Raw genomic sequence first — 14273 nt, 5'->3', positions numbered from 1 at the left:
ATGCTGGATCTGTGGATGTGATTCATGTATTTTCCATTTATTTGCTCCTTTTCTCCTATTATATAGTTTCCTTAGATTAGGGTATATATTTTTTTCAACATTTGAAACATGTTGTAAATCTTAATTTCGAGGCATTTCGACCTTGAGGATTTAACTTCTGTTGTCACTTACACTGAGAGTTAACAGTAGTAAGAGTCAAACTAACGCTGCAGAACAAGTTTTACCCAGAACAAAGAGATCAGATCCCGATCACCCGTGTCCTTAAGACCTTAAATTGGCTCCCAGTCAGCGGCAGAATAGATTTTAAAGTTCTGCTTCTGGTTTACAAATCACTGAATGGTTTTGGTCCAGAATACATGAATGACATGTTAGCGTATAAGCCCAGTAGAGCTCTGACATCTACTGACTCAGATAGTGGAGCACAGAGTTCAAACTAGACATGGTGAAGCAGCATTTAGCTGTGATGCTGCACACAACTGGAACAAACTACCAGCAGATTTGAAATCAGCCCCAACTGTGAGCACTTTTAAACCCAGGGTAAAAACATTTCTCTTTTCATGTGCATATAGATGCGCTCTTTTTAATAACTTTAAACATTGCCTATTTTCTTTTCTTTTACTTTTTTTTTATTCTTCTGCTTTTAACTGTGTTTTTTGTTTTTATGCTGTTTTTAAGAAATGTTTTGTCTTTACGTAACACACAGTGGCCCTCATTTATCAAACGAACGTACGGCAGAAAAACATGCGTACTACCATTTCCTGGCAAACTTCGGCATTTATCAATTTGGACGTGATCGGGATCTACGATCAAATCTCACGTCTGGTCTGAGATCGTGTACGCAAATTTCAGCCTGTGGATTTGCGGTGCAGCACAGCAAAATCTGGCTGAAAATAATGAACAAACTTCCGCTGTCATTAAGCATAAGCAGTCACATATTAAGAACAGATCAAAACGGATTCTTAAAACGAATTTAAAAAATTTAAATTGTGGTTGGAGCAATTGATTGTACTCATGTGCGTCTGAAGGCACCATCAATGAATGTTTAGGCATTCATCAATCGCAAAAACTACCGCTCGATAAATGTACAGGTGATTTGTGATGCCAAGCTGTCGCTTGTAAACGTGGTGGCCAGGTGACCAGGGGGACACACACACGATTCTTTTATATTTCAAAACAGCTCGGCTCCAGCCCCCCGCTACCCCGACAGGAAAGTGCACTGCAGAGCCGAAGTCATCTCCTCGGTTAGTGGCTACCCCCGATAAATTGCATTAAATCAAACAAGGTATCAGATGATTAACATCTTGGTATGGTTCTTCTAGGTGACAAAGGTTATCCTCTAACGGAATACCTAATAACCCCGCTGGCAAACTCCGCTACAGAGCAAGAGCGCAGGTTCAACTTTGCGCACACAAGCACACGGGTCACAGTTGAGCGCTGCTTCGGGTTGACTGCCTCCGTTTCCATACAGCGTTGTTATGGGCCCCTTTTATTCCACTCTTAAGACTGCCAAAAAGCACATCTTTATTTTGCTCCATCTCGGATGTCAGGATGCCGATCTGTGTGTCGGAAAAGGGTCTTTTCTTCCCAGCGTTTCTCCTCTGCATGTTTGACCTCACTGGGCGAGGCCTCTGAACCAGGAATATTTAAGGGCGTAGCATGTTAATGACGATCGAATTCAGCCGCCGCATTTATCAAGGCCCGCTCATTCGTACGCTGAGATTGGTCGGATACGAATGTTTCATAAATCACACGTGTGTCCTTTACTACGACCAATTCTGTGATCAGATCTGCGCCCATTTTCAAGCAAGATTGATAAATGAGGGGCATTGAGTTTCCTTGGTATGGAATGTGCTATATAAATAAAGATGCCTTGCCTTGCCTTAAAATCTCTGCAATTAGATTCAGAATATGATAGTTAGTAGAGATGAGCCTAAACTTGTTTTTCTTTCCGATGAGTATTCTCTATGGATAAAGCACTTTTGACGAATACGAGTAATACGCGTCAATATCCATCCTCGGATTGAATGAAAATCCTCATTAGCGGACTGTGTCTGCCCTCTGTAATATGGTTTTCACAGCACTGATCCGCTGCTGTGTCCCCCTCCGCTACACACACACACACACACACTAACACACACACTCTCGCTCACACTCATGCTCACGCTCACACACAGACACACTCCCTCACTCAGACTTGCGGGTCATTTCCTTTAAGTTTCTTCAGCTTCAGGTTTGTTTTAACTTCGGTTTACTCACTTATTAACAGCAAAGTTCTATAAACGTGGGTTCATTCAGACATGCTGCTTGGTAGAATGGGACTCACGTTGCGTCTCTGCATCTGAAACTTTCTTCCTACATACACACAACACACACACACACACACACACACACACACACACACACACACACACACACACACACACACAGACTCACACAGACACATAAAGAAGAACCAAAAAAAATAAAAATCACACTGATCATAAAAAAATTAAAAGTTAAAAAAAAGAAAGTTATGTTGAATATGAAAACTTTTGTTCATTACGTTCATGAGTAGTATTCATTGTTGCAAAACTTGCTGTGTTGTATAAATAGTTTGTTTGCTGTCGTGATCGAACCATTGATCTGAAGGTTAATGCTGATGCTGTCCTGTAAATAGTTGTCTTATCAGCAATAAATATAACCCTTTCTGATCAAAACATAACAATTTCATCCTTAAAATAACATAATGGTTAAAGCCCTGGCCATTTCAAGACAACTCGACACACTTCTGGGTTAAATTCCACCCACTTCTGGGTTAGGCCCCGCCCACTCAGAGTAGATACAGATAGTTCATATGGTTAACGGATACAGATAATGCTGTACTCGCTCATCTCTAATAGTTAGTTCATATGTCACACGTGTTCTATCAAAACATATATTGCTAAGTAGGTGTTTTACTACTTCTGCTTGGTACACTGAAAGTCATTAAAGTGGCTTTTGGTTATATGTGTGACAGATGTATATTCAAATGTTGTAATTCAAAGGTTTGAATTACTTTAGTATGCTCAGGGCATTACTTTTCTTATTCAGGGGCACAACCTCTATTTAAAAAAAGAAAAATAACAAAAGACTGAAATTATCTGTCTTTCACAGGGAAATTCTTGTCTCTTTTTTTTACACATCCTTTAGTAAAAAGGTCTTAAAATGGTTCATTTACTCAAGGGCTTCTGTCTGAGCAACAGCGCCAGACAGATAATTAATACACAGGGAGCTCTGAAAAGAAAATGATTGTTCTCTCCTTCTAGCCCTGCTTTTTGGCCCCCATTTAGATTCAGATTATACTGAGCATTCAGACACCCACGCTGATATTTCCTTTTATCTAATGCAATCGTCAGAAGTAAAAAAAAAAGAAAAAAAAGAAAATGTCACCTGTGAACTTTGGTTGTTTTCCCTATGAAGAATTCACAGTGTAATGAAATGGAGGTTGTCATCTATTGATATCGAAAGGCAGGATGGAGAAAATGCTTTCGTATGGACTACCTTTTTTTAAAACGTCCTAAACTATTCCAACGCATGCAAGGTTCATTAGCCTCAGTCAACTCTTCAATTTTTTAATCATTCATTACTTTTGTATCAAACAAACAATTTAAATTTGTGCAGATTTGCTACAGGGGAAATCTTAATTATTGTATCATCAGTGAAGACCTCCTGCTACCTCCGTCCTGATTAAATCATTTACTTTAAACTGTGTTGATTACTCCCAAAGTGTTGAATAAAAATACTTAACATTTTCTAATTAAACATCAGTCTGCTGGGTTCATTTAATGGAGCTTGTTTAAACTAAGCAATAAGTCTCTTTTAGCAATTAGAGCATAATGTGGATACAACTGCAGCCCCATTTTTGAAGAATATTCTCTAATGGACATTTTTCAAGCACCACTTAAATGTAGTAGCTTTCAGTGGGCCTAATGCCTTGTTCTTTTTTTTTTTTTTTATCAGTGTGCTGCGTTCGGTTCTGTACCAGTGTTGAACAAATTGTACCCTGCAGTGCATCCACCTTGGAGGTTGCCAGCCTTGTTTATTACTACCCCCAGGGCTAGAAATTTACTTTTGCCACACTTGCCTATGTGGCTTTTGGTGTTTAGAGTAATCAGAGTACAAAGAGAGGATGATGGGTGGATGGATGGACAGGTCAAACAAACACAATACTTTTACCCAGAAGACCATGTCCTGTGTGAAACAAAAACTCATTGTTGACTTATTTTAAGTTACTGCGACCGTTTAACAATGTTAACCATGTGTTTAAAACGGCAGCCATTGCGTTTAGGTGTGAGGGCATGTCCATGTGCAACGATAGGGGTGCACATTTAGGAAAACAGGGAAACAAAGGGCCTTCTGTGACTCCAACGACTTGTCGTTATGACCCAATAGAGCACTAGCGAAGTCGAAACCAACTTCCCACCAACAACTGTCACTCTAACGACGGCCGTTGGCACTTGGAGCACAAAGGGTTCCAGTGACATCGTCGGCCTTGTGAGAGGTTAAATACCTGGATCTCCACACCAGTTAGTTGGACCAGTCCCAGCCTGGTCAGATGTGTACATGAACTGATGAAGCCTCTTGGATGAGAGGTGAAACGTCTTCCTAGAGAAATAGCCATGTCCAGCTGCCTATTGACTGAAATTGCTTTGCGGATAACGATGACCTGGACAAATGAGAACATTCACAGGCACATTTAGGAAACACTCTTGTGGGTTGTGTTACGCCAAAAAAGAAAGAAAAAAGCAGTCGCAAAGTGTGCCTGTCAGTGAGCTAACTTATGCAATGTCATTGGAAATCTGTGGCAGCTGCTCCAAAGCTCATATAGCTGTGTTAGGTGAAGTTTAGTCAAGCTTAAAGTTGAGAATAGTCTAATATTATGCAGCAAAGTGTAGCCAGATAATACCTGCAGCTAATCAATAACTGTGAGTCCTGTGACATGTTGCACTTTGCTGCTGCTTAGTGTGGTTGTTTTTTTACGATTATTTTTCTGCCAGCTTTCAAGCCTTTATTATATAGGCCAGACAGGAAATGGGGTGAGAGAGAGCTAGGGAGCCGCAAATGGCCACAGGTCGGATTCACGCACGGCCTCGAGGACCTTCAGCCTCTTTACATGGGGCAACTGCTCTAACCACTCAGCCACCGAAAGCCCAAGCTTACTGTGTTTTTGCCATCAGCAGGTAGGAACAAACAATCTATGCCGTATATGTTGGAGGACTTGTGGACAAAATGGTCCAGCTAGACCTCTTATGAGAATATTATTACTGCCCATACAGTAATTTTTCTCTCGCTTGCCATAGCTTACTTTACTGATTATCCATGATCTTGTGTTTCACAGAGGTCACTTAGTGCCCCAGGCTCTCTTTCTTTATTAAACTAAAGTTAAGGATCATTTACATCAGTACACTGAGGCAAATGTCTTCACAGTGAGAAATGAAATAACCCATAACCTGCCAAATTCATGTCAGTTGTATAGGAAGGCAGCCACCTCTATTTCTAAGATCTCCCTTGAACGGTTGTGTGATTTGTATCTACTCAGTGAAGAGTGTGCTCTGACTTTTATACTGCTCTGAAAAATTAAACAAATGCAATTTTTTTTTTTAAAGCGACTGCTCTAACCACTGTGCCACCCCTGGGCCGCCCTGAACAAATGCAATTTGAGAACTTTTAGTTGTAGAACTGTTTACCATGCCTGGATGCACATGACATATTTTTTGACAGAGGAAATAATTCATATAGTTGTTATAACAAAGTCAATGCAGCGTCTCGCCCACTGCTAATACCAGATTCATGTTAATTTAGCATTTCTCAAAACTTTGATTTATTTCCCTTTCTTTTCTTTTTTCTCACTGTGAACAGGAAACTGTTAACAATGACTCACCGTTGTAAGGGACTAAAAGTCACATGCTAATGACTGGAATTTCAACGCGTCAATCTTAAACTAATGAGTATTTAGCATGATTGCAGGTAGTGTATGAAAGATTAAATGAGTGCCATTTAAAGCAATTACCTGTACCGACTTCTAGAACTGCAACAAACCATTTTTTGCGTGATGAATTCATCTGCTTTTTCTTTTCTTCTTCTTTTGATTAACGTTGTCTCTACCTCCCAGAGCCAAAGTTACACAAAACCGCAAAGCAGTTTACTGTGAATAACACAGGACGGCAGCAAATCCTTTCACTTGAGAAGGAGAGCCCAGAGAATATTTACAAGTCCTTTCCCCTTTTGTTGCTTAAAAAATGACAGAAAAGATGAACTGATTATGAAAATAATTGCCTATTATTTTGCTGTCCATCAGCTAATTGATGAACCAACTAATAGTTTTTACTCTAATAATTAATGCCAATTATATTTTCTGTGATTTGTCAGAATCTTCTTACAGTACTACACTACACCCATACAGATAAACAGAAGATATTGTATATGCAAAGATTAATACATTTGTACCTTTTGTAAGCCATCAACACGCCAGAAATTAGTTGCAAAAATCTAAAGTCACCCCGAAAAAATAATCATCAGTCTGTATTGGCAATGTACCACATGTACTACTGTACACTCCACAATGGAAAAGCAATTTCACTATTTATCTCAGAAGGACAGCAGGAGAGAAACTGCTGTTGAGGTTTAAAAACTCCTAAATATCTGCAGCAGCTGCAGGGTGTAAATCAAATGAAGTATGACCTCTTCACCATTAGTCATGCTATATGGAAAGGGCTGTCTCATCCCCAGTTATTCAGGCACTTTTGGCTTTGAAAAATCTATCACTGATGTTTAATTTGTACAATATGGCATTCTTCTGCATATATTTGGCAACGCAGCAGACGCATGGAGTTAGTTTACTTTTATCTCACTGAAGTCATTTGTCATTATGATGGGTTCATAAAAGTGAAATCATTATTGTTTGTACAGTCGTGTGTCATTGATTATCAAATAAAAAACAAGTTGCACTATTACAGTAGGTTTATTTTTGGATAAATCTGAGGATTCCAGCAGCTGCAATTTGGTGCATATCTGCCAACAACCACAAAGATATGATGATTTGCATGATTATCCCCAAACGTAATTTAGATATTCAGGGGCACTGAAGGACAACAACAATGGAAATTATGTTACTGCTATTCCATCAAATCGTGTTTGCCATTCTGAGCATAAAATGATAGTAGATCAACCATCTAATAAACTAATAAACATTAATTGGGCATCCAAGGTGGACGCTGTATCACATTCAGTGTGCATGTCACCCCAAACAGGTGGAATGATAAAACCCTGCTGTGTTGCCACACACTATCAAAGCTTTAGGTACCCCTAAAATGAGTTTCTCACCTCAAAAAAGTAGATGGATAAAATCCTGAATGTCATTGATGTTGTTTGCTTTTCTCCTTCTTTTTTAACACCTTTTGTATTCGGTCCAGCCGTCGCTTTTACCTGAAGAATCCCCACAGAGTTTTATGCATTCGGAAAAGAAACCTGACATTTCTCCTGACAGCCTTCTTTTCCTTTTTTGTAAAAAGTGTTTATGCTGCAGGGGCCCAGTCATAGAAAGGTTAAGCCTCATGTGGAGGGATTATAAATAGACCAAACCAAATTCTGCTGTAATATCAGACCAATGCAACCAAAGTTAGATTGATTTGGTTAATTCATAGGAGAATATACAACTGCCAGCGTGACTTTCATATTGCAACCCAATGATAGAAGCCTGTATAACACAGCAGACTTAAAGTAACACTCTTCAATGTGAGGAAGAGAATAGATTGAGGGTCATAACTATTTCTTAAACCTGAAGATTCAACCCTGTTTCTTTCAGAATTACATTCCCATGGGGGAAATATTTTTCCTCCTGTATTATGGTCATTGTTTTAAACACCTCATTAAAGTTGTGAATTTCTACAAAACTACTTAAGTAAGTGTGTTAAATAACAAAATTATTAAATGTTTTTTTTTGTGTTATATATCAAAAACAAACAATCAGTGTTTAGAGCAGGCGCCCCATGTACAGAGGCTAACAGTCCTTGACTCAATGGCCTCGTGTTCAACATCGACCTGCAGTCCTTTGCTGCATGTCATGCCCTCCTGTCCTGATAAATAAAAAAAGCCATGAAAAGGCCAATAAAATAACTTTAAAAAAAGAAGAAAGAAACATGATCCAGGAGAAAGAAACCCTGAATTAAGCATACAGGTTAGTTATTTGGAAGTGGACTTTTTTGGGGAACCAGACTTGAATATGGGTGTTACTTAACTTTAGAGGGTAGCGCTGAGAGCTCTAACTGAGACATGCAAGAAAGGTAAGAATTGCTTTAAAACAAAACACATCCATGTAGAAATACTGTAATATTCAAAAGCATATCTTTTGCTTTCTTTCCTTGAGTGCATTTTGTCACTGTCCCCAGCTCAAGCCGAGCTAAGAAACAAAACCAAAACACCAGCAGCAAGAGAAAAGCATTTTGTATTTATCTAAACTTGTTTACAATATATTATGCTCCCTATTCATGTGTTTGTGTTGATTTGGCAAGTCATCCATACAAACGGCCACCATCTTGGGCCGAATCTTAAATCACTTGTTGCAATTGAAAGTGGGTACTAATGGCTTTTCTGGATTACCTCATAACCTCTGCACTGTTTGTCATGTTTTTGTGCTTTCAAGTGTTGTCTTTCTTAAATCGAAAGAAAGAAAAGAAAAGAAAACGATCAGGGACCTAGCACACATTGTTTTAGCTTCAAATGTCTTCAATCAAACAGACCTTTTGTCTATTAAAAGATGTAAACAAATGTATTAAATGTGACTGGAGGACAGAGAAGAGGAAAAGAGATGCACAGCAACCACAGAATTAACATTAACAACTATAATAATAATTATTATTATTATTTTTATTATAATAGGAATATGACAACAAAACAAAACAAGCGACAAATGCGGAAGTAATTCAACAGCTGTGCACTTCACTGAATAAATGAATATGTTTAAAAAATAAATAAAAAACATTAAAAAACAGAAAGTGCATCTTTAATTTGGAGCTTCAGCTTTTCATTTGCCCTGAGTTAAGAATAAGTACACTTTAAGCAATATCAGCTGTACAAAGGCGTGGTGTAGAGGCTTTGGTGTCGATAAAAGGTTGTGCTGTGAATGATCTGCAGCAAAAAAAAGACAAAAAGTGTGCAATGGACAGAAGATCACACTGTAAATTTTTGCCCTGGCCTTTTGATTCTGGTTGCAGATATGTCAGGCTGCAGTCTTTGTTCCCTTCATGACCTTCATTGTAGTTACAATCCAAATGCACCTATTTGAAACCCCACCAGTGATCTTTTCTATACCCTCAGCACATGCTTTTGTTGCCTCAACCTAACCATGTAGACTTGTTTGAATTCACAACATTAACCATGTGTTGCAAGTGTTTAAAAGAGGGACTGTGTCAATAAAGCGTCACAGTTTTACGCAGAGGGGCCTCAGTGGCATTGACAACTAATACCAGAAGGTTCTGAAAAAGTTACCTTATATGGGATTGGAAGTATCCTCAATAATATAATGTTATGAGTAACTTATTCCTAATTAACTAATTATGGAAGACATGTAATAATCGGTGTTTATTACATTTAATGTCCATTTAATTCATTTACATTTCTGACTTTTAAATAGTAACAGCGTTTTTATTTATAGACTTACTCTTGTGGGGAGATATATTGCACCCTCCATAGCGAAGCCGTTAGATTTCCTAAGTTGTGAAGGTAATATATTTCAAGATAGCATTTCATTTTAGACTGATAATGTTTTTTGCAACACTGAAGGTTTGATTGAATGCAGAGAGATAACTCAGGGGTTGTGGAAAGGTTGCACTACTCACATAGGATTAGCAGAACCATAAATCTGTGTAGCTGTATACTGTGCATTTTTGTTCAGTGCGCTAGGCTGTTTATATATCTCATTTAGTGGATAGATTGCTGTTAAGGGACGTCATCTTCTTACAACTATGCACATCTTTGCCTGTTGTACAACACTGCTTTGTCTGCAGCATAGATAACTTGCCTACTTCTTGCTGTCTTTTGAGCTTTCAGTGATGATAAATGAGTGCCTTTTTTTTTTATGTGTGTGTGTGTGTATGTTACTCCCTTTGAGTTCTTCTGATTAATATGAAATGACGTAATGATTTATTTGTACATTATGCTTCAAATTACACACTTCCTTAGTCTAGAATACTCAGTAATAAAAGCTGCCCACTGGTCGCCTGCAATAATGATGCTCAAACGCAACAGTAGACCCTGATCACAAAGGACCACTGTATGTAAGTGGATGGTATGGTATGGTACAGCATAAATAGGTCCCAATAATTTATAGCTGTGTGATTGCTATTGATTTGCTAGGCACAGTTTCAGGGGGCTTTGCAGGTACAGTGTACAAAGCCCTAGAATCTCAATGCCCTTTTATGCAGATATAGGTTATTGTGATTGATGGTAAGAGATTTAGGTTGGGATCATTTTTTTTTCTATTTCAATTGTTTTTAAAATGAAGGGATAAAGGGTCTCTGGATGGAGAGGTGGAGATGAATATATCAAAAGGAAGATAAATGCTTGCTGTTGAGGAGTGTTGGGTCAGCAGAATTTTAGTGTGTGTGTGCTTTGGATGTAACCGAGTTCCACAAGGTTGATTGAATTTCAGATTTTGCTTGCCTACCAGTGCACGTCTACATTTTGTCTTCATTTTTGCAAGTGAAACATCTGTTATGTCAGGTTAACAGTTAAAGTAAAGTTGGACAGTGCTCTTCCACAGCTGCACCTCCTCAGAAGCAATAACAGATTATTAACACCATCAGTTACAAATAATTAAAATCATTTCTTGGTATTTAACCCAATGCTACTGTAACTCTGTTCCCTGGTTATTGCACATGTCTCTGTGATGCTTGTAATTATGACATGAAGTATAACAGGGGGTCAAGCGCTCCACGCAATAAGGTATAGAAGGTGAAGCATTTTGTGCCTGACAACTGAAAAGGCAAAAATATAATGATTATACATTTTTGATTCTGCATGCTAACTTGCGTGTCCACCTGTGTTTCTTTCAGGAGGCAGTGGGGGAGAATGCAGGAGTCCACGGCACAGCAGAGGACAGGAAGGAGAAGGTGCCCAGCCCCCATCTCAGCCAACTGGTGGTCCTCACTAACAGTGGGACTCTTTTTGGGCTAGCACAGAGGGTAGTGGCTACTGAGTCTCTGTAAGTACTGGCTACACAACACTCCAGTAGACACAAACCTTAAGTAATTATAAAGTATCCATTGTGATTATTACAAATGAAGAGGGCACACAACATTATTAATCTTCATTCCTCCGGTATGGGGAAGACGATTATGACAGCAGTGCTTGTTTCTTGTCATCACTTGTGTCCTGGCAATGTGATGTGACTTGGCAGTTATGTTCATCAAAGCTTTTTCTCTTATCAAGTTGAAAAGACGGGTTGTCCCTCACTGCTGTGCCCCAAGGTGGTCATAACTTCATCAGACAGTTTTACACAGTGTGTCAATAAAGCTAGTTAAACTGGAAAAAGAAAAAAAGGATTATTGTAGTAAAAAGAGACAGAGAGACTTATTTCACCCCTTTTAAGAATCCTTTGCTTTCTTCTTGTAATTTACTGTGTGTGTTAAACTTGTAATCAGTGGCTTACCTACTAATTAATTTTGTCCCTCTTGCTCCGCCTGTGTACTTATTCTCCCTCTTTATCTTTGTCTATTACATCCACACACTCTACACAAAAGCGCCCTCATACACAATTAGGTTAAACTCATGAACCCTTAGTCTGTCTGCAGTGTACAAGTGCTCTATAATGAAAATCTGTAAACCAAGGGCCCAGACGACAGCGCAGCGAAAAAGCTGAATAGGCTTACACTCTCTCATGCAAAGTTTTTCATGTATCAGAGGCAGCCAACAAGCTCAGAAGAATAATGAAAGTAAAAGAGCTGAAGTGCAGAGGTGAGGATACTTCTTGGATAAAGTTTGAGAGGAAAAGATCATCTGGGGAGAAAGTAGTCTGACTTATTCCGGGTGGAACTGTGTGAAAAGTTGTTTTTTCGGTCTGAAAAGGTGTTATTAGATAAGACAGCTAACCCCAGTGTGTACTGTGAGCACCTCTGAGCAGAAATGAAAGATAAGAGCTCTGTAAGGGGCCCTTCAGTGCGTTTACATGCAGTTTAAAAACCCTATTATAATCGGGCTAAGGGCATACCCTGGTTATTTAAACACAATGCAAACACCATACCCCGGGTAAAATCAGGGTTCTCATACCCCGGTTAACAGACCTAGAGAACTCCTTCAGATCCCCGATTATTCCCTCATGTAAACATCTTACCAGGATTATTGTTAACGCACTGTTGTTCACTGTTTAGCTGTTGTTCAGGGTCACCAGAACACAAAATAAGTGTGAACTGCAGGGCCTTTTTATTTGTTGAGGCAAGCACAAGCTGTTCCAGGTAAACTTGATGTGCTGTGATAAATGAAATGTTATGGGTGTTGTGTTTAATGTCAGGGGTTCAAACCTTTTCATCTCTGTTTTGAAAATCAAAAAAAGGTCTTTTGTGTGATGGAGATTACTGTCTTTAAGAGGCATTAGTAGTATCATATGAAACTGGGTGATCTAAAGCATCCGTGGGGACTGACCATGTCATGATAGCATTTGAGGAAGGGGGTTGAATCATGCTCCAAAGTGTAGGTTAAATTAAGGCTTAATTTTGGATAAAGGTTAAAACAGGCATGGCCTTTTTCAAAAGGGTCTCTTGACCTCTAACCTCAAGATATCTGAATGAAAATGGATTCTGTCAGTTCCTCCATGGAGCCCCCCTTCACAGAAGTACAAATGTGTTATATTCACATATTCTAAAATGGTGTATTTAAAATATTTCTGCATGCTGGGGTCCATAAAAGATCTTGAATTACATAAATTAGGTCTACTTTGAGAGCTGAGCCTGTTGTGGGTTCTATGAGCCGAATTGTATTCATTTGTGCTGTGTTGGTCCCCATAGAAGCTATTTTATTGCAGTGAAACCATTTTTGAAACTTGAGCTGTTGTGACCTCTAGAATAATCACAGCCTCATTAAAGTTTACAACAAGACGCATGCTTTTCAGATTTTACCAATCTTTCCTGAAAAATACACCCTGTTTAAAGGGAGAAGATTGTTTTGTAAAAAAAATAGCTTTTAAATCCCAGTGCATCCAAATTTGTTGTTTTCAGCTGCAAAAAGACGCTGGTCATAATCATTAGAAGGGGTTTTCTATGCCTCACAAAAATGTTTCTGCTCGGGATAGGAAGGATAGAATTGTGGAGAAAACTCCTGAAGGTTTAAAGTAAATGATTCAGCCACAACTTTTTCTGCTGTTTTTTAAACTCATATATCCAACTACTGGAGATAGTATCTCCTACATATGAGATACACTTTGAGGCTTATCTTCTTATATCACCAACAACAGCAGTCTGCTACACTTAAAACACACAGATCTCCTGTGTGACAGCCATGAACATCAGCTGTAATGTACAAATAATGTCCAGGTGTGTACTTAACTTACTATTTGTTGTAACATTTATTTTACATATTGCATTTCTTCTATGAAGGAGCTGATATCTTGTACGTATGAGATAGTATCTCCTATGTAGGAGTTTTGGCCAACAATGCCGGAAAAAAATATTTTTTTCACCTTGCCTTTCAGGGCTTCCGTATCCAACCCTTTTAGTATCTGGATAAATGTTTTCATTTGAATGAGAAAAAGTTGTGTTTCTTAGTTTCTTATATTGTTTATCATGAATAGGGTTATTAGTTCTTTCTGCATTTATTTTGTTTTTCCCAGTTTTTATTTTTCTGCTACTTCACTTTAAAAAAAAAAAAACTGAAATCCTGTCTGATTTCTGACTCTTCAACAGTAAAGGTAAGGAGAGGTAACGCAAGAAACGTCTCTACGCTCTGCAGATGAGCATTTCCGAATCAGAATCAGAATCCGAATCAGGTTTATTGCTAAGTATGTTGGACATACAGAGAATTTGACTCCGGCTTATACTTTTCTCACAGTTTCCAAACATTTAACAGGACAAACCTAAACATAACAATAACAATAACATTTACATAACAATAGCAGAACAATAACAGAACAACACAGAACAATAATTTAAGATAAAAAATAGAGGTAATATTAAAAATAGGTTAACAAGTAAAACTTATCTATCTATCTTATCTATTCATCTTCATCAAGTTCAGTCTCTAGCCATCAGTTGCTGCAACTGAGGTCT

The 14273-nt window shown here is 38.5% G+C and overlaps 1 protein-coding gene across 2 annotated transcripts in view; it reads left to right on the top strand.

Annotated features, from left to right (window-relative positions):
• Nucleotides 1-14273, top strand: part of vps50 (VPS50 subunit of EARP/GARPII complex) — a 108800-nt gene that overhangs the window by 82129 nt on the left and 12398 nt on the right. For both annotated transcript variants that reach the window (XM_083925077.1, XM_083925076.1), the window contains one exon: nt 11070-11218. In XM_083925077.1, the coding sequence (XP_083781203.1) occupies nt 11070-11218 (149 nt within the window). The remainder of the gene's footprint in view (nt 1-11069; nt 11219-14273) is intronic.

This window comes from Echiichthys vipera (assembly GCF_963691815.1).
Source record: "Echiichthys vipera genome assembly, chromosome: 13".
Classification (NCBI taxonomy): Eukaryota; Metazoa; Chordata; class Actinopteri; order Perciformes; family Trachinidae; genus Echiichthys; species Echiichthys vipera.
This window is presented reverse-complemented; position numbering and strand designations above follow the sequence as displayed.